Genomic DNA, 19,261 nt, shown 5'->3' on the forward strand with positions numbered 1-19,261 from the left:
TGGAAAAAAAGTTTACATTTAACCTTTCACCCCCCACAGATTTTCCTAGGAAGCCAAGTTATATACAATGGAATAAATAAATAATGGGAAAATAAAGTTGTTCTTACAGGATCATTTTACAATTGTGATTTGTGTTTTGGATTTTTTTATTTTTTTTTTAATTTTCGGCCTGGTATTTAAATTGCAATTTCATTAAAACACATACATACATCCATTACATATTCAGCTTTATATTTAGTTTTCTTAACAAAAGAATTTTTTTTTTAAAGATTTCATTTATTTATTTGACAGACAGAGATCACAAGCAGGCAGAGAGGCAGGCGGAGAGAGAGGAGAAAGGAGGAAGCAGTCTCCCTGCTGAGCAGAGAGCCCGATGCTGCGGGGCTCGATCCCAGGACTCTGGGATCATGACCTGAGCCAAAGGTAGAGGCTTTAATCCACTGAGCCACCCAGGCGCCCCCCAAAGAATTTTCTAAGAAACAAAGTTATTTACCACAGAACTGGTTCAGTACTATATGGTGAATTGCCATTTTCAGTTTTCCTTCCCCACAGTAATTTGGCTATTGCGCCAGACAACCATGACGTGGACTATTAACATTGCCAAGCACTTCACCAGCAAATGGCACATCTGCAGAAGAGAAAATGCACTTTAGGATCCTTACATCATCCCTTAATGCGTTTCCAGTGTCTGCGTTTTGGAAAATAAAAGCCCAAGCCCGTGAAGGCAGTGGCACCGAGTGGCGAGAGCCTCTCCGCGCGCCTCCCTCTCCAGCGCAACTGCGGCTGCGAGGGCTAGTCAGCCCAAGAGGGCGGGTGGGCACAGCGGCTGCTCCGCGGGAAACCGTGCGGACCCCAGCCCCACCCGCCGCGAGCGCAGGGCCCCGCGAGAGCGGCCGCCGTTAAGCAGCCAACAGCCACCACCGCGCCAAGACCAGCAGGCCCCGCAATGCTGTCTCTCCTGCTGATCCTCTCAGGCCTGGGCAGGCTGACCTCCCCGGGCCCTCGTGAGTGAAGGACCCTGCCCCATCGAGGGCCACCTGTCGCAGAGCCTCTCTCTGGGCGTGGCGGGCCCCAAAACCTTGCTCCAGAACCCCGGGTCCGGCTGAGGAGAGCCCGGTGTCTTGTCACAGCCCACTTAGAGTCAGCCTCCTCCTGGCCTGCTGCTTGGAGGGCTTGGAGCAGAACAGGGACAGTCGCCCCTCACTTGCCTGACCCTGAACTTGGAGGAGGGGGCTCCCATCTTCTGGGAGGTGGGGCCTTAAGAGCAGCACTTCTTCACCTGCTGGGGCTGAGGTCAAGTCCCAAAGTCTCTGGATGGTGGCAGGGTCCTGCCCCAAAGTGTATGGGTGGTGGAGGTAGCCTCTTCGTGTCATGTACAAGGTCTGATTTTGTGGCGGGTGAGTGCGTGCGTGCGTGCGTGTGTGTGTGTGTGTGCTTGGAAGTTCAAGGAGTGACGGGATGTGACGGGACACGGGAAGAAGGATGCTGCCAGGCACTAAGCAACGCTCACACGTGTTTTTCTTACTGTAGATCTTGAAACATCGCTTCTGCAAATTACAGTGCCACGGAAGATTGAGACAAATACCAGTGATGGTGAAGTTTCGGAAACGCGTGTAATTAAGAAGTCACTTTTTTTTTATATAAATGTTTTACTTTTACCGGACTAAACTGTATTTATTACTTATAAAACTTATTTTTACTGACCCAAATCAATTCATACATATATCTCTTAAAAATTTTGTGCTCTAATTACTGTGTTAGAGTCCTTTCGTCTGAATGAAAGTGATGGCTTTTTCATTCATTAAGTAATATATGAGCATTATGAAATTACTTTAAAACACAGACTCAGGGAAAAAAAAATGCCCCAAATTCCTATCACACAAAATGATATATGTAGTCACTGGACTATTTGTTTGGAAAATAGGGACATTTAAATATTCTTTGTAAGTGAGGTCACAATAAAATGCATCTTGTAACATGATTTTAAAATGATAATATATAAACTCTTTCATGCCCATATTTGAGTATATATATATATATATACATAATATAAAGATTTGTTAAAAGGAAAGCACTGATATTTTTAATCTGATTAAATAAAACATACATTGTCAAATCTAGATAGCACAGAATGTTTTTTAATGGTGAAGCTCTTTTCATATCAGAGTGATTTTTATGAAAGATTCATTAAATATAATTTCTGTGATATTTCTATGATGCATATAATTTGTGCCCATTAATTATATTTATTTATACTTTACATTTTTATTTAAATTCCAGTTAACATACAGCACAATATTAGTTTCAGGTGTTCAATGTAGCGTGTCAACCCTTCCATGCAGCACCTGGTGCTCTTTACAAAAGTGCCCTCCTTAATCCCCATCACCTATTTAACCCTACTGGTAACCATCAGTGCTCTACAACTGAGAGTCTGTTTCTTCCTTTGCCTCTCTGTTTTAAATCCCTTTGCTTTTTTTGTTTCTTAAATTCCACATATGAGTGAAATCATGTGGTATTTCTGTTTCTCCTATTGACTTATTTGCTTAGCTTAATAATCTCTAGCTCCATCCATGTCCTTGAAAATGCGAAGATGTCATTCTTTTTTACAGCTTTTACATTTTTTACATTCTTTTAACATTCTGTGTGTGTGTGTGTGTATACACACATATAATGGAATATTACTCAGTCATGTATTTTTTAAATTTATTCTTTAATTTCCTGGTTGGCCCATTCATTGCTTAGTAGCATGTTCTTTAATCTCCAGGTATTTGTGTTGTTTCCAGAATTTTTTCTGGTGATTGACTTATAATTTCATAGTGTTGTGCTTAGAAAAGGTGCATGATGTGATTTCAGTCTTTTTGTATTTGTTGTGACCTGACTTGTGACCTAGTGTGTGATCTATTCTGGAGAATGTTCCGGGGCACTTGAAAAAAATGTGTATTCTGTTGTTTTAGGATGGAATGTTCTGAATTTATCTGTTCAGTCCATCTTGTCCAGTGTGTCTTTGAAAGCCGTTGTTTCCTTGTTGATTTTCTTTTAGTTGATCTGTCCATTGGTGTGAGTGTGATGTTAAAGTTTTCCACTATTATTGCATTATTATTAGTTCCTTTATGTTTGTTATTTTATATATTTTTGTGTTCCCATCTTAAGTACAGAAATATCTGCGATTGTTAGATCTCCTGTCAGACTGTATCCTTTATGAGGATATGGTGCCCTTCTTTGTCTCTTGTTACAGTCTTTGTTTTAAAGTCTAGTTATCTGATATATGTGTAGCTACCCTGGTTTTTTTTTTGACATCTATTTGAGTGACAAAAATTTCTTCATCCCCTTTTCTTTTGCAGGTGTCTTAAAGGCTAAAAATGAGTCTCTTGAAGGTTCTGTATAGATGGTCTTGTTTTATTATCTATTCTGATATCAATTTAACATAATATTTGGTCTGTTTACATTCAAAGTAATTATTGATAGATGTGTATTTATCACCACTTCATTATTTTGTGTTGTTTCTGGTGATTTCTCTGATCCTTTCTTGTCTTTGTCACTTTTGGTCTCTCCTTTGCACTCAAAGAGTTCCTTTTACTATTTCTTGCAGGCCTGGTTTAGTGATCACAAATTCTGGGATAGTCTTTATCTCTGCTTCTATTCTGAATGTAACCTTACTGGATAGAGTATTCTTGGCTACAGACTATTCTCATTTAGAACTTTGAATAAATCATGCCACTTTCTTCTGGCTTGGCAAGTTTCTGTTAAGAAATTTCCTAGCTAGACTTATGGGCCTTCCCTTTTAAGTTAAGGACTTTTTTTTTGTCTTACTGTTTTTAATACTTTTTCTTTATCACTATATTTTGCAGATTTAATTACAATATATCTTGGTGTTGGCCTGCTTTTGTTGACTTTAATGGAAGTTCTCTGTGCCTCCTGGATCGGGATGTCTGTTTCCTTCCCCAGATTCGGGATGTCTTAAGTTATTATTTCTTCAAATAAATATTTTGCTTCCTTTTCTCTGTCTTCTTCTGATACTTATAAATAGCACAGAGAATTGTTAAGAACATGAATGCGCATCTCAGTTTCTAAAGATAGTAAATTTGAACAGTTATTTTTTAGATACATGCACACTCCTATTTTTAAGTTTTGCGATTATTTGTAGGTTTGATATAAGTCTGTAATCTTGACATATATATTTTTATCCAAATACATTTCTTTCGACTCAGGTAGAAATACAGTATCTGCTTATAGATTACACTGAAGTGATTTAAATTAGTAATTAAATAAATTGCCATAAAATCCTATTAGTCAAAGTTTTTATTATTTATTTAAGTTTATTTTTAATTTACTTTTATATATTTTAAAATAGAGAAGGAAAGAGGGGGAGGGAAAAAGACAGCAAGCACAGGGAGCGGCAGAGAGAGGAGGTAATTTAAGCAGGCTCCACACTCAGCCTGGAGCCTGACATGGAGGTCGATCCCAGAACCCAGAGATCATGACCTGAGCCAAAATAAAGAGTTCAACTCTTAACTGACTAAGCCACCCAGGTGACCTGGTTTTAAATTTTTAGACAAAATTCAAGAAAGGATGATGTGTCCTTTTCATAGACTGGAACACAGAATAGAGCATAAGTTAACTAAGCCTTCCGATCATTTAGTAATTTTTAAAAATATTAATGTACCTTTGACATGGAACAAATAAGGTATGAGAAAAGGAAATTATAGGTCCTTTCACTTAATTAAATATTTAAAAAGTGAAAGTAGCAAGTAATTGTAGAACATTATGACCAAGTAGATTTTCTCTTGTGTTGAAGGGTGTCTTAGTAGAAGAAAAATAAGCTGGTGGGGCGCCTGGGTGGCTCAGTGGGTTAAGCCTCTCCCTTTGGCTCAGGTCATGATCCCAGGGTCCTGGGATCGAGCCCCACATCAGGGTCTCTGCTCAGCAGGGAGCCTGCTTCCCCTTCCTCTCTCTCTGCCTGCCTCTCTGCCTACTTGTGATCTCTGTCTGTCAAATAAATAAATAAAATCTTTAAAAAAAGAGAGAGAGAAAGAAAAATAAGCTGGTGCAACTATAATAATATCAGATAAAGTTAAAGAAGCACTTCAAGAGAAGAAAGGTACCTTAATGACAATGCGATCAATCTATCCTGAAGATACCATACTAAATCTGTTTGTTTGTACCTGAAAACAGAGCTCTAAAATATGTAAGGCCAAAAGTTACAGATTAAAAAATTTAAAATTAAAAAATTATCACAATAATTTGGGGAGATATCAACTACCTTTTTAATATCTATAAGCTTACAGAAGACTGAACATGAGAAAGTTTAAAATGACTTTGGCAGAAAACGGTATCCGATGACAAAATTCACATTCTTTGCAAATGTGGAAAATTTACCTACATTGACCATGTGCTATGCCATGAAGAATGTCTTTGTTTTATGTCTTTGGGATGTCTTTTATGTCTTTGGGATGCAGGCTTTGAGAAGATTCCTATGAAGCCTTTTTTTTAGGTTATGGTCTTGTGATGAACCCCTGTGGAAGGGGAGGGGAAGAAGAGGGAAGGGTGACGGAGACTCAACCGAGTCTCAACTAAATGGGAAGCCAGCATGGCCCTTCAATATCGGGAGTTGGGATGCGGGGGTTCTCGTTAAATGTGGGCCGTCTCAGAACGTTGTGACTCGGTGTGAGGTGGCCCTCTGTAGCTGAGGCGATTCCTGAAGAAGACTGGGAGATGAAAAGTGTCCTTATACTTAGGGATACTTTCTTTAATCTGAAAGGGGGGCCTGCACTGCATTCTTTCCCTCTTCTTCTTTTTTTTTTTTTAATTAAGATTTTATTTATTTGACAGATCACAAGGAGAAGGAGGGGCGGGCAGAGAGAAAGGAGGAAGCAGGCTCCCCTCTGAGCAGAGAGCCCGATAGTGGGCTCAATCCCAGGACCCTGAGATCATGACCTGAGCTGAAGGCAGAGGCTTAACGCCCTGAGCCACCCAGGCGCCCCTTCTTTCCCTCTTCTTTTCAGCTTCATTATTCTCCATAATTTTATCTTCTGTACCACTTAATCATTCCTCTGCTTCTTCCATCCTGGTAGTCATCACATCCACTCAGTTTCAAATCTTGGTTTATTACATTTTTCATTTTGGCCTGACTAGCTTTTAGGTCTTTTATTTCTGTGGTAAAGGCCCCCCGGGTGTCTTCTATGCTTTTCTCAAGCCCAGCTAGTGCCCTTATGATTGTTGCTTTAAATTTTGGATCAGGTCGATTATTTATATCTGCTTTGATTAGATCCCTGGCTGTGACCTTTTCTAATTTTCTTCTTTGGGGATGAATTCTTCCTTCTTGGCATTTTCTCTAGGTCTCTGTCTTCTTCTGTGTGTTAGGAAAACCTGTCAGGTCTCCTGCATCCTAAAAGTAATGGTTTTATGAAGAAGAGGTCATACACTGTCCAGGGCCTGGTGCTTCAGGAAGTGTCTCTGGGGTTTGCTGTGTGCACTCTGCTGCTATTGTTGGGCTGCTCTTTCCCTCAGGTCAGTCTTCTTCTGCAGAGTTTCTCCTTGCCTGAGGTGGCTGTTCGGACCTTGGCCAGAGTGCGGCAAGTTTTAACCAGGTGTGCTCTTGTTTGCTTGTTAAACGAGATCTGAGAGCTAAAGTTTTACAGAACTCTATGGTCAGTAGACGTGGTGTGTGCAGGGGTTTGTGCTGGTCTTTTTGGGGAGGGACCTGTTGCTCTGGTTCTCAGGTACACTTGCCTGAGAAAAGCCGTACCTGCAGAGGGCAGGGGTATGGGGCTTGGTGTAAGAATTTTAGGTAGTCAGTGTTGATGGTATGCTGCTTGTGAAGCTAGTTTATGCAGGAGAGAGAAATAACACCAGCGAGCTCCCTTGTCCCCAGAGAGGGGAGTTCACACTTGCTGTTCCCTGGGAAGTCTTCCCAGAAGAGCAAACAGTCTCCCTTCCTGTGCCCCAGGCATCCCTCAGATTGTTGCCTTCATCCTGTCTGTGTTGGCCTCCTGTCCGACTGACAGCAGAGTGCAACTTGGGCTCTGTCCCAGGCAGGCTGCCTGAATTTTAAAACTCCAAACTTTAGGGACCTGGGCTGGTGTGGACCCATGCTGGTCCTCTGGGGGCAGGGTCTCACTGTCCTGGGACCGGTGCAGGTTCATCCCAGAAGGGCAGTCACAACAAAGCACAGGGGCATAGAATTTGGAGTAAAGTGCAGCAAAGGGCCGGTGTCCAGGATGGGTGCCTTCAGAGGGTGACTCTGCATAGATGAGGGGCAGGGGAAGGTAATAGTGCCCATTGGCAAGGGGTAATGCCGCCTCTGCCCAGTACACCCCCAAGAAGTGGGAATGGTCTCTTTCAGTGCAGCCCAGGGATCCTCAGATCATGCTGTGTTTTTCTGATCTATTTGGCCTCCTTCTTCACAGGAGCACTGCAGCACCCTCAGGGCTCCATACCTACCACACCGGTAACTCTAAAACTCTAGTCTTTGAGCCTCACTGGTTGTAAAACCTGAAAATCAACCATTCTCATTTTCCCATTCAGTGGCTTTGGGGAAATGTTTTCCTTGTGCTATCCCCCCTCTCTCTCTCCTCTCCTGTCTTGGCTCTCCTTGTGGCCAGGGCTCCCTCCCCTCCCTATTTCTCCCCTAAACCATGGCTTCCCACCTTGTACCTTCCACAATGTGGCCCCTTCTCTCTAGTGCAGTCCTTGGATTGATTTCGTGGGTATTCAAAATGATTTGATAGTTATTCCTCTGTGTTCAGGGGTCCTCCTACTCTGCCATCTTAGCTCCCCACGACCTGTGCTGTATTCTTTAATTTTCAATTTATTTGGGCTAGAAATTGGAAAGTACAAAAAAGATAATTCAAGTTTCTTCAAAGATTACTGAGTATATCAAAATGTAATCATTTTAAATTAAAATTTCACTATGGGGGTGCCTGGGTGGCTCAGTAGGTTAAGCCTCTGCCTTTGGCTCTGGTCATGATCTCAGGATCCTGGGATTGAGCCCGGCATCTGGCATCGGGCTATCTGCTCAGGAGGGAGCCTGCTTCCCCTTCTCTCTCTCTCTCTGCCTCTCTGCCTACTTGTGATCTCTCTCTATCTCTGTGTCAAATAAATAAATAAAATCTTTAAAGAAAAATAAAATAAAATTTCACTATGATAGTAAAGTCTAATGACTGATGCTTTTAGTTTAGAAATAGATTTAAACTCCTTGATTTTATTTACATTGAATTATGATTAATTCTGTCATATATTCCAAGATTGAAGAAAGATAGTAACATACATGTACATATAATTTTGAGATGTGTGATACCATCTGTTTACATGATTGAGTACTTAAATTTAAGAAATTATGGCTTTTGAATTAAGAACTTTAGATTTCTATTAATTATTTTCTCTCTGAATACTTTGCTGTAGGTCACTTATGTCATCCAAATTGACAGGAAAACATATACTTTCCATCTTAAAAAGCAGTAAGTGGCCAGTTTTCTTTTCATACACTTCTTTTTTGTTTGTTTGATTTTTACAATTACTACCCTACGTTGAGCCTAAACAAGAGCTTGGCTATTGTATTTATTTAACATGTATATCTTTGTGATTTATGACAGATTAAAATTAAAATTTTAAGTCTTTATCTTGAGATTTCAAGTCTAATATTGGAGCCAAATTCTAATTTAATGATATGGCTGTTAATGTATATTAGATAAATTAAAATTATTCTATGTAACTCCTTGAAATATAACCATAATAACATTAATTAAGGGAATAAATTTATTTGTACATGTACAATAAATTTATTTGTTCATTTTCATGTTATTTTACATACATATGTGACTTTAAGCATTTTACTTGATATTGGACCATTTTTTTCTCATCTTGGTATAAAATATAATTTAATCTCTTAAATTTTCTGCTCTTTACTTTTGCTCTTTGTGGAAACCAGCAATAATCTTGTATGTATATTTCCACCATTTTCTAAATTTCATCTTTCCCTTAGATCAAACATATAGAAATTGATCAAAAATGTTTGTTTTTACACAATTGGAAATACTGTTTTGCCACTGACAGGTCTTATTTAATAATTTTAGTCTTTATTTAATTTCTTGCCCTGTGTATATATTTTATATCATTTTTAATAGAAAATTAGTAGATTTAATAGATAACAATAATTTAATAGATAACACATAGTATGTAATTATTTTAAGATATGAGTTTAGTTCCAAGAATTATTACTATAGAGTCCCGCAATAAACATCTTGTTTGTATGTTCTTATGTAATAGAGATTTTGTTCTTTGGGCTCAATATCAAGAAATGGGTTTCTGAATTAAGAATTATGAGTAACAATAATAATAGTAATAGTAATAACAACAATAAAAAGAAAAACAAAAGTAACTGATATTTATATACCAATTGCCAGGCATATTTCTTTCTTTCTTTTTTTTTCTCTCTTTAGAGAGAGTGTGTACAAATGAGTAGTGGGGGCAGGGAGGGACAGAGGGAGAGGGAGAGAGAAAATCTTAAGTAGGCTCCATGCCTAGCTTGAAGCCCAACATGGGGCTTGACCTCATAACCCTGAGATCGAGACAAAATCAAGAATTGGTCACTTAACCAACTGAGTCACCCAGGCACTCCTTGTCAGGCATATTTCTAAACAATTTGCATGTAGTAACTGATTTTATTTCACAGCAACATTCTTAGAGCCTCTTCTGTTATCAACATGCCCACAAGAACAATACATTTGTTATAATTGATGACCCTTCATTAACACATCATTATCACCCAAAGTGCATAATTTATATTAGTCTCAAATTTTTATATTAACTTTTTTCCTTTTTATTAAAAATAAAAAAGGAACATTCTGAGAATCACATAAACTATTAGGTTTTCACCATGAGTGACACACATGTAAGCATTTTGTTTATATATTTTTCATTTTGATAGTGAAATCTATTATTCCCCTGCCCAGACATATTCAGTTCTTTCACTCCCCAGTGCTAATCACAATTATGATACTGACACATACTCTTCTGTCATATTTTCCCTTCATTCATCTGTATGCCTAGAGAGTGATAAGAATATGTTTTCAGTATTGCCCTAAATAGACTTAAATGGCATAATACTCCTCTATATAATTTATTTATCTTAGTATGGTGGACTACTAAAGTGACCCAATTCTTTATTTCTCCCTGTATCTTCACTCTTTGCCATATAATTTGAGTTCCTGTCATCAAGAGGTGGAAAATTTACATCTTCCCCAGCCTCCCCACTCCCTAGCTCTTGGATCTGAGTTTATCTATACAAGGCCAATTTCATGGGTACATGGATTCCTCAGAGTCCCATGGTTAGAAATGCCCTGTATGTTGCTGCCATGAGAGTCTTAGTACTTCTGGGAAAAACAAACACGCAAACAAGCAAACAAACCCCCCAAACCTCATATTTTCATTTCATCACAGGGCCTGCAAATCATGTAGCCCATTATTCTATGGGTATGTCACTTACTTTGGCCAAAAAAATGTTAGCTGACTTGATTCAAACACAGGTTTGAAAAAGCTCTCCTTTCTTGGTCTCCATCTTGTTTCTCTGCCATCCCCCTGAGTATATGCTTGGGCCATCTTCCTGGAAGATAGAGACAGGTGAAGCACAGCCAAGGTACCCTAATTATCCCTAGATCAGCCAAACATTCAGCTGAATGAATAAATCCAGAATCCAGATGAATGAATGAATCACTCAACATTCAACTGAATGAGTGAATGAATCCCAGACCATTGAGCAAGATGGGCCACCATTAGCAGAACAATTATTACTACTCACTCATGACCCAGAAAGGTGAGCAGTAGATATTCATTATGTTACTGTATGTGGTTCTGGCTTTGGGGTTGTGCTTTTTGTACAACACTTTGTATGTTTTGGATATTTTGTATATTTTGAAATTCATTCATATTGATGTGTACAAAATAAGTTCATATATTTTAAATACATATGTAACTATCAAGTATCTCTCATTTATTATTTATTCGCCCATATTTATGCCAGGAAAATGTGTATTGTGGGTATCCTGAGCATCAATGAAATTGATGGGTTATAAATGATGCAATTCTCAGGATGCTATATTCTACTCATTTTTACTTGAGGGTTTATACCAGTTTTCATTCACACCAGTCATTCAAAAACATTGCTTTTCTCTAGATTCTCAATAAAACTAATATCTTCAGTTATTTATTTTCACTAACAGATTAGAAATGGTATTGTATTGTGTTTTTTAAAAAATTTTTAAATTAACATATAATATATTATTTATTTCAGGGGTACAGATCTGTGATTCATCAGTCTACACACCACACTCACCATAGCACATACCCTCCCCAATATCCATCACCCAACTACCCCATCCTACCCATTCCCCTCCCATCCAGCAACCCTCAGTTTGTTTCCTGAGATTGAGTCTCTTATGGTTTGTCTCCCTCTCTGGTTTCATTTTCCCCTCCCTACTGTGTTTTAATATGTGCTAATGCTTTATTCCTGTTTATTTTTAATATCTTATTTATTTAAATGATTAATTAATTTATTTGAGGGGGGCAGACAGGGAGAGCGCACAAGCAGGGGACATAGCAAAGGGAGAAGGAGAAGCAGGCTCCCTGCTCAGCAGAGAGCTGATGTGGGTCTCAATCCCAGGACCCTGGGATCATGACCTGAGCAGAAGGTAGCCACTTAACCAGCTGACCCACCCATGTACCCCTTTATTCTGTGTTAAATAATGTTTTCAATATGTTTTAATTGTTTAAGAGTAATCTTTTCAAATGTTCACTGACTATTCTAACTGAATTTCTTCCCCTCCGTTTTGTGTTTTTTTTTTTCCCTTTGGGTTTTTAGTTTTAATTATTTCTTTTGAGTAATTTCAATCCACGGCTTATCTTTCTAAATTTTTTCTCCATGATAAGATTGTGGGAATTTTTATTTATCTTCTCTAAATATTGCACATATGCTCCCCAGCCTATTGGTTTCCTCCTCCCCGTGTTTGTGGGATTCATTGCTATAAAAATGAAATTTTTATGTATCATTATATTCATTATTTTTATAGGTTTTCAGATTTTTCTCTTGTATCTCTCATATTCTGAACATATGTCATAATACTCCTATAGTATTAAAAATTTATTTTATATTTAAGATATAAATCTGAGTTCAGTATTTTATAACTGTATGTGTTCTGTATTGTGTTTTCTAACTTTTATCACTATTTCTTTATTTGCAATTTTATGCTGACTCAGACATTGTTTATTTAATATACTTTCACATTGTTTTCTTCAGTTAGAATATGCAGATGGCATGTTTTCTGGATCTGTACCTATTTGCAAATGTCCCTTTTGTTCTCATAATTGAATAACATCTTGGCAGTAGATAGAATCTGTGAGTCCTATTCCTTTGCTATTAATTTTTATAACATGATATAGTTAATCTTACATCAGTTTTCCAGTATGTATGTGTGGTGTTACATTAATCCTCCCTGACATATGATAAATCCCTGAATTTTTCATTTTAGTTTTAAATCTCTACACATTTTTAAAAAAATTTTATGGAAATCTATGGTTTCGTTGGGTCTTATGAATCTGCCCTCTATAGCATAGTTTTCCTTAGCTATTTTCAAATCTTTATTTTGGCTGTGTTTTTTTACTAGCAAAATAGTAAATGTGTAGCAAAATGTGTTCCCTTTATTGACTAGGACTCTATTTCTATTCTTAGCAAACAAATTCTCTTTGACACATTTATTGAATTATTTCTTTTCATCTGTCATCATTTTAGTTTCAGGGTGTCTTTTTTATTTTTTCTTTCTTGAAATGATCTGCTCTGAAAGATTATTAACTTTTTAAACTTCTCTTGAAATAATGATTATTTTCTTTAACCAATTTCTTCATTCAACTTCATTAGGAACTTGCTTTTATGTTTTGCCTTCTGCCCTTTTGTTGGTCATTTTCCTTACATTGGATGCTGTTTTTTCCACTGAGTGGTCATATGTATTTCTACTAATTCACTGATTAAGGCAGACTTTTTTGTTGTTTTGTGTAGAAGCAGAAGTATACGTTTGAGGACCCAGGGTGAATGAACTTACAAACTAGAGTTTTATGCTTTTAAATATGCTTGTCAGAAATCTGTTGAATTTCCTTTTCCTGATAGATGCTTCTGGATTCCCATTTCCACCACCTCCGTTGTCTTGCTTAGTTACTAAAATGTGGTTCTGCCCTTGGGCCAGAATCCATGTTCCAGGTACTTGTACCTAAAGCAACATGGGCTGTTTGGCATTGCCCTTGAATATATGTGGAATATGAGCTGATAAATATCAGGGTTTTGTTGTTGTTGTCGTTTATTTGTTTGTTTGTTTGTTTGTCTGGGAACCTCTCTAGTTTTCTTATTTGAATTGAGAAAAGGAAGAGCTGTCAGGAATGAGAGAAGAGGAAGCAGGTCTGGGAAGAGAAGGTGAATGGGCGCACCCCATGAGTGCTCTATTCTCCCTTTGATTCTGTCTTTGAACTGCCCCTTGGTGTTGGGAATCCTTGAGAAAATGTAGTCTCCTGGCAATAAATACTATGGTCAGATTGTTCCATAACAATCACTATCTTCTCTGTGGGAAGATTACACTTTGGTAACCATTTAGATGAGGCTTGTCTATAGAATTCATGCAGTTTATGAAATCTGAGCAAAACACTAGCCTTCTGATTCTAAACAAAGGCTTTAAGAACTACTGTATGGTTCTACAATTTCTTTTCTCCTTCTGCTACAAGAAAGATAGGTTCCATGGGGAGGAGGTATGTCTTTTCCCAGGTTCCAGAATGAAGTCGGTGCAGAGCTGAGCCTGCAATAAACTTGTGAAGAACATTCATTGTTGTTTCAAAGCATTGAGAATTTGGGGGTTGTTTTCACCACAGTATAATTTCATTAAAAATAACGGGAAAGGCATATTTTTTTTGTTTATCAATTCATGGCTACTTGTTAGCAAATAGTAACAAATTAGTAAATATTTATGCTATGAGATTTATTGATTATTGAATCTAAAAGAAAATTTTGCCATGGGAATCCGGAAATCCTGGCTTCTAGTATACATAAATCTATGTCATTATGGTGTCCCTACTGCTCTCTGATTATACTGCTTATTATTTTTTCTTATACAAAATGTGTTATCAGAAAGCATGTAAGATAATGGAAAGATGAGTCCATTTAACTTTTGGATTGTGGAGTTTGCAAAATTGAGAGTAAATTATTTAATATCAGATTTAATTTTTGTTAATATTACAATGAACTATCATTACTTTGGTTGAATTAGGTCATTTTTAGACCCTCATTTCCTGGTGTATGCATACAACAAATCAGGAACATTGTATCCAGATTCTTCATTTATAAAGGTACGTTTTCCTTTATGCTTTGTAGATTTACATTTTTTATATCATCAAAGTGCCATTGGCAGGAAGAAAAAGAATGCTTTCTACCCCCACAGAATTATTGGGCAGTCAGAAGCCCAAATGTAATGTGGTAACTACTTTTCATATTTGGAACTCAGGAACCTCTTATCCAAAAAGGTCTTTTAATCCATCAGAAATATTGAGAGAGGTTTGAGAGAGAAAGAAAGTGGGTTACAGAGCTAAGAATAAGAAGCCCCTAAATACAGAGCCATTTTAATTGAGATGTCGTAGGACCTAAGCAGTGGAGGAAGTGGTGGAAATCACTTTGTGGAAAAACATTATAGAACGAACGAAGTGCCTTATAGAAAGGAAAGTGAGGATGCAAAAGCATAGTGGGTACAGAATCTGAATAGGTTCACTTGTGAAACATAGGAGTTTGCATTGTATCCCAAAATGCAGCTAGGGATCAAGAAACGGTTTTATAAAAATCTATTTATTTATCTATTTATTTATTTATTTATTTATTTATTTGAGAAAGAGAGATCATGAGCCGAGGGGAAGGGTAGAGGGAGAAGCAGACTCCCTGCTGAGCAGGGATTCCACTGAGGGATTCGATCCCAGGACCCTGGGATCATGACCTGAGCTGAAGGCTCAGCTAACTTAACTGATGGTGCCATCCAGGTGCCCAGGACTCAAAAAATAATTTTAAGTGTGTGAGAAAGTTAATTTTGATTTGTTTGGTATTTATTTGGTATTTTGTGAGAAGAGATTGGAAAGAAGTAAATGCAAGTGAAGGGTCAGAATCTATTGCTATATTGCAATTAAGAGATAATGAAATAAAAAATAAAGTAACTAGTACAACATTGTCAGCATCTGCAAGTAGAAAGCAGAACAAAATGCATGAGACACATGTTTGGAGACATTTGACAATAGTCAGGAAATTTTTTCCTGAAAGAAAAAAAAGCCCAGAAGGTGAGTCACATTCAACGTGGCCCTTCTGACTGAGGATAAAGTCTTAACCATAGCATAAGGAGTTGGAACCAAACAGAATGTGAAGAATTTGCAGTTCAGAGCTGCTGAAGCAGCTGGGACTGGCATGACATAGGGCCAGGGAAGAGGGGCCATCAGATGTATGATACTTTTTGCAGGGAGGGGAGTTGTCCTCTTTCCCTTGACTAAAGATTAGGCTGCCTGTGTGCTGACTAAGACTCTATGAAGAGCAGAGAGTAAAATGAAGGTAATACTAACTGTCAAACAGGGCTGGGCGATGTTGGATTTTCAGCCTGGGCAGAGTGGAGTGACATTGTTAAAACCCCAGACATTCAGCTGAGACCAGAAAGGCTAGGAAGAAGGCTCAAGCTCTAGGGTTAAGAGATCCTCTTACCACCTCTGTTCCCTACCCCAAAGCCTAAAACAGCAACAAGAGAATGAAGGAAGGTTGCTATTAAATTAATTGCCTTCCAATACAAAATGCAATATTCTGTAAAGGGTTAAAGCATAGTAGAGGAAGGAGCTAATGCAGATAAGGGTAGAAATCAATGAGATAGAAAAAAAAGATTTAAAAACTTAAAGTCCAGAATTTAGTTCTTTAAAAGAACTAATAACATTAATAATCCCTAGTAAAACTAATCTAGGACAAAAACTATTTACATCAATATTAGGGATGAAGGGAGATATGATTAGTCATACAGAATATAAAATGATATTTTGAAATATTATGAAACTTTATGTCAACAGATTTGGTAATTTAGGTGAAATGGACAATTTCCCTGAAGAGGGCAACTCAGCAAAATTGAGGGGAGTAATAATAGAAAATCTTCATCACTTGAAATCTGTTTAAGAAATTGAATTTCTAAACAACTTCATTCCCATGCCAGGTTTAGATATTTTCACACTTTACCTATTGAGAGATATTACGGTTGTTTCCGATTTAGCTATTAAAAATAAATAATGTTTCTATGAACATTCATATGCAGTTGTTATGTGGATATAATTTTTACTTTCTCTGGAATGCATGTCCAGGAATATGATTGCCAGGTCCTATGGTAAGTATGAGTTTATTTATTTATTATTTTTTTAATGTTATTGGCATTCAATTTAGTTAACATATACTGTATTACTAGTTACAGGAGTAGAGTTTAGTGATTCATCGGTTGCATGTAACACCCAGTGCTCATCACATCACGTGTCCTCCTTAGTGCCCATCCCCCCACCCACCTCCCCTCCAGCAGCCCTCAGTTTGTTTAATTACAAAACTGTTTTGGGGAGTAGCCTACCATTTTACTGTCATGTATGAGAAATAAAGAGGGCATTTTTGACACCACTTGGTGTTATCACAATTTCTTTTTTAAATTTTAGCCATTGTGATAGAAAGGGAATGATTTTCTTATGTAACTTTGATTTGCATTTTCCTCATGACCAGTGATGTTGAACATATTTTCTTGTGCTTGTCATCTTCTGTGAAAATTTTTTTAATATCTTTTACCCGTTTTCTAATTGGATTGATTGTGTTTCTATTGTTGCTTTTTTAGCAATCATATATTCTAAATACAAGTCCTTTGCTAGATATGTGATTTGCCAGTATTTATTTTGTCTATAATTTTTTTTATCCTCTTCTTAAGGTATGTCATTGATCAGAAGCTTTTAAATTTGATGAGGATTAATTTATCAACTTTCCCTTTTATGAATGTTGGTTTAATTATCAAATCTAAGAATTCTGTATATTTTTACTTCTTAAAGATTGTTTTTTTCCTAAAATTTATATCATTTTATTTATACTTGATTTTATGTTCACTTTGATATAACTTTGTATAGGGTTTGAGATTTGAATTCATTTTCATTGTTTTGACTGAGGATGTGTGTTTTTTTTCAACATCACTGATAGAAAAGGCTGTTCTACATTAAATTGCTCTTGCATCTTGGTTAGAAAGTCAGTGGGACATATTTTTGTGGTTTTATTTCTGGGTTCTTCATTCTGTTCAGTTCTTTTATGTGTCTATAATTCTGCCACTATCATGCTGTCTTCTCTAGTTTACTTGCATATTAAGCATTTATGTAAACAATAATGATTCCTCTAACTTTATTCTTATCTTCCAAGATTTTTAGATTATTGAAGATATTTTGTTTTCCATATAAATTTTATTCATTCATTTATTTATTTATTTATTGAAAATTTTATTTATTTATTTGACAGGGAGAGAGAGAGAGATCACAAGTAGGCAGAGAGGCAGGCAGAGGGAGAGGGGGAAGCAGGCTCCCTGCTGAGCAGAGATTCCCCCCCCAACATGGGGCTCAATCTGAGGGCCAAGAAATCATGACCTGAGCCGAAGGCAGAGGCTTTACCCACTGAGCCACCCAGGCACCCCTTCATATACATTTTAGACTAAACTGCTCTATGTCACACAAACAAACTTGCTAGGATTGTGGTAGACCTTATGTCAAACCTATGCATTGGTTTGGGGACAACTGACATCTTCACTATGTTGAGTCTTCCAATCCATGAATTCAGTGAGTCTCTCCATTTGTTTGGTCTTTCTTTATGTGTCTTTATTAACATTTTGTAATTTTAACATTTGGATTCTGTACATCTTTTTTAGGCTTATACCAATGTATTTCATTTTCTTTGACGCATTTGTAGATAGTATTGTATTTTAAGTTTTATATGCTTGTTATTATCTAGAAATGCATTTTGTTTTAATCTCATGTCCTACAAACTTGCTGAAGTTACATATTAATTCTATGATAACTTTTTTTTTTGTGTGTGTGTGTGTGTGTGTGTGTGTTTGGTAGAGTCTTTGAGATTTTCTACATAGACTTGTCATTTACAAATATGGATTTTTTTTTTTTTAATTTTCAATCTGTGTGCTTCTATTCTTTGCTTTGCCTTTCTATGCTTGCTACAACTTACAGTACTGTGTTGAATCACAATAGTGAGGACGGACACCCTCATTTCTTCCCAATTTTAAGGATAAATTATTTACTCTTTTACCATTTAGGACAATGTTAGTTGTAGGGTTGTTTTTAAACATACTTTTTATAAAGTTGAGGACAATCTCCATTTCTAGTTTGCTACTTTTTTAAAATATCAAAATGTGTGTGTTTAAGTATATCAAATGCTTTTTCTGTCTCAGTTGATAAGATCACATAAATCTTTTTCAGACTATTGATATGATGTATTGCACCTATTGATGTTCATATATTTAAAACAGTATTGCATATCTAATAAAGTTACAGCTTGGTCCTCATATATAATTCTTTTTATTCCTGACTGAGTTTATTTGCTAACAATTTTTTGGTTTTGTGGTTGTCATCAAATTTTGTGAGAAATTCTGTGAGTTTGTAGCTTTCTTTTTTTGTACTGACTTTGTCTAAGTTTTGTATAGGGCTAATAAATTAAGCTGAGAAGTATTACCTTCTCTTCTATTTTCTGGAAGAAGTTGTGTCAAGTACATGGTAATTCTTAAGATATTTGGTAAAATTCTTCCTTGAAGTCACTGGGGATTTATGTGTGTGGGGGAGGAGATTTTTAATTACCAGTTAAGTTTATTTCATAGTTATACGACTATCTTATTTATCTGTTTTATTGTTTTGGTGGTTTGTGGTTTTTAAGGAATTGGTCCATTCCATCTCAGGTGCGGAGTTTAGGGGTGTAATTTTATCATGGTCTATATTATCTTTCTAATGACTACGGGAGTATTCTTTTTCTGACATCAATGTTTGTTGTCTTCTCTCTTCTTAATCTTGTCAATCCAGATAGAGATTTTTTCAATGTATTGAATTTATAAAAAAACCAGCTTTTTCCATTCTGTTGTCTTATTTTTAATGTCATAGCATTGGCCCTTAGGTTTATTATTTTTTTCACTTATGCCTTACTTGGGGTTTATTTTTC

At 36.9% G+C, this 19,261-nt stretch overlaps 1 protein-coding gene across 1 annotated transcript in view; it reads left to right on the forward strand.

The window, feature by feature from the left end:
• The first annotated feature begins 859 nt into the window (after nt 1-859).
• Nucleotides 860-19,261, forward strand: part of LOC309855244 (A disintegrin and metallopeptidase domain 3-like) — a 128,654-nt gene continuing 110,252 nt past the window's right edge. The window contains exons 1-4 of the mRNA XM_082715343.1: nt 860-1,004; nt 1,531-1,613; nt 8,401-8,456; nt 14,298-14,376. Coding sequence (XP_082571469.1) covers nt 947-1,004; nt 1,531-1,613; nt 8,401-8,456; nt 14,298-14,376 — 276 coding nt within the window. The 5' untranslated portion in view covers nt 860-946. The remainder of the gene's footprint in view (nt 1,005-1,530; nt 1,614-8,400; nt 8,457-14,297; nt 14,377-19,261) is intronic.

Source organism: Mustela nivalis, assembly GCF_964662115.1.
Source record: "Mustela nivalis genome assembly, chromosome: 20".
Lineage (NCBI taxonomy): Eukaryota > Metazoa > Chordata > Mammalia > Carnivora > Mustelidae > Mustela > Mustela nivalis.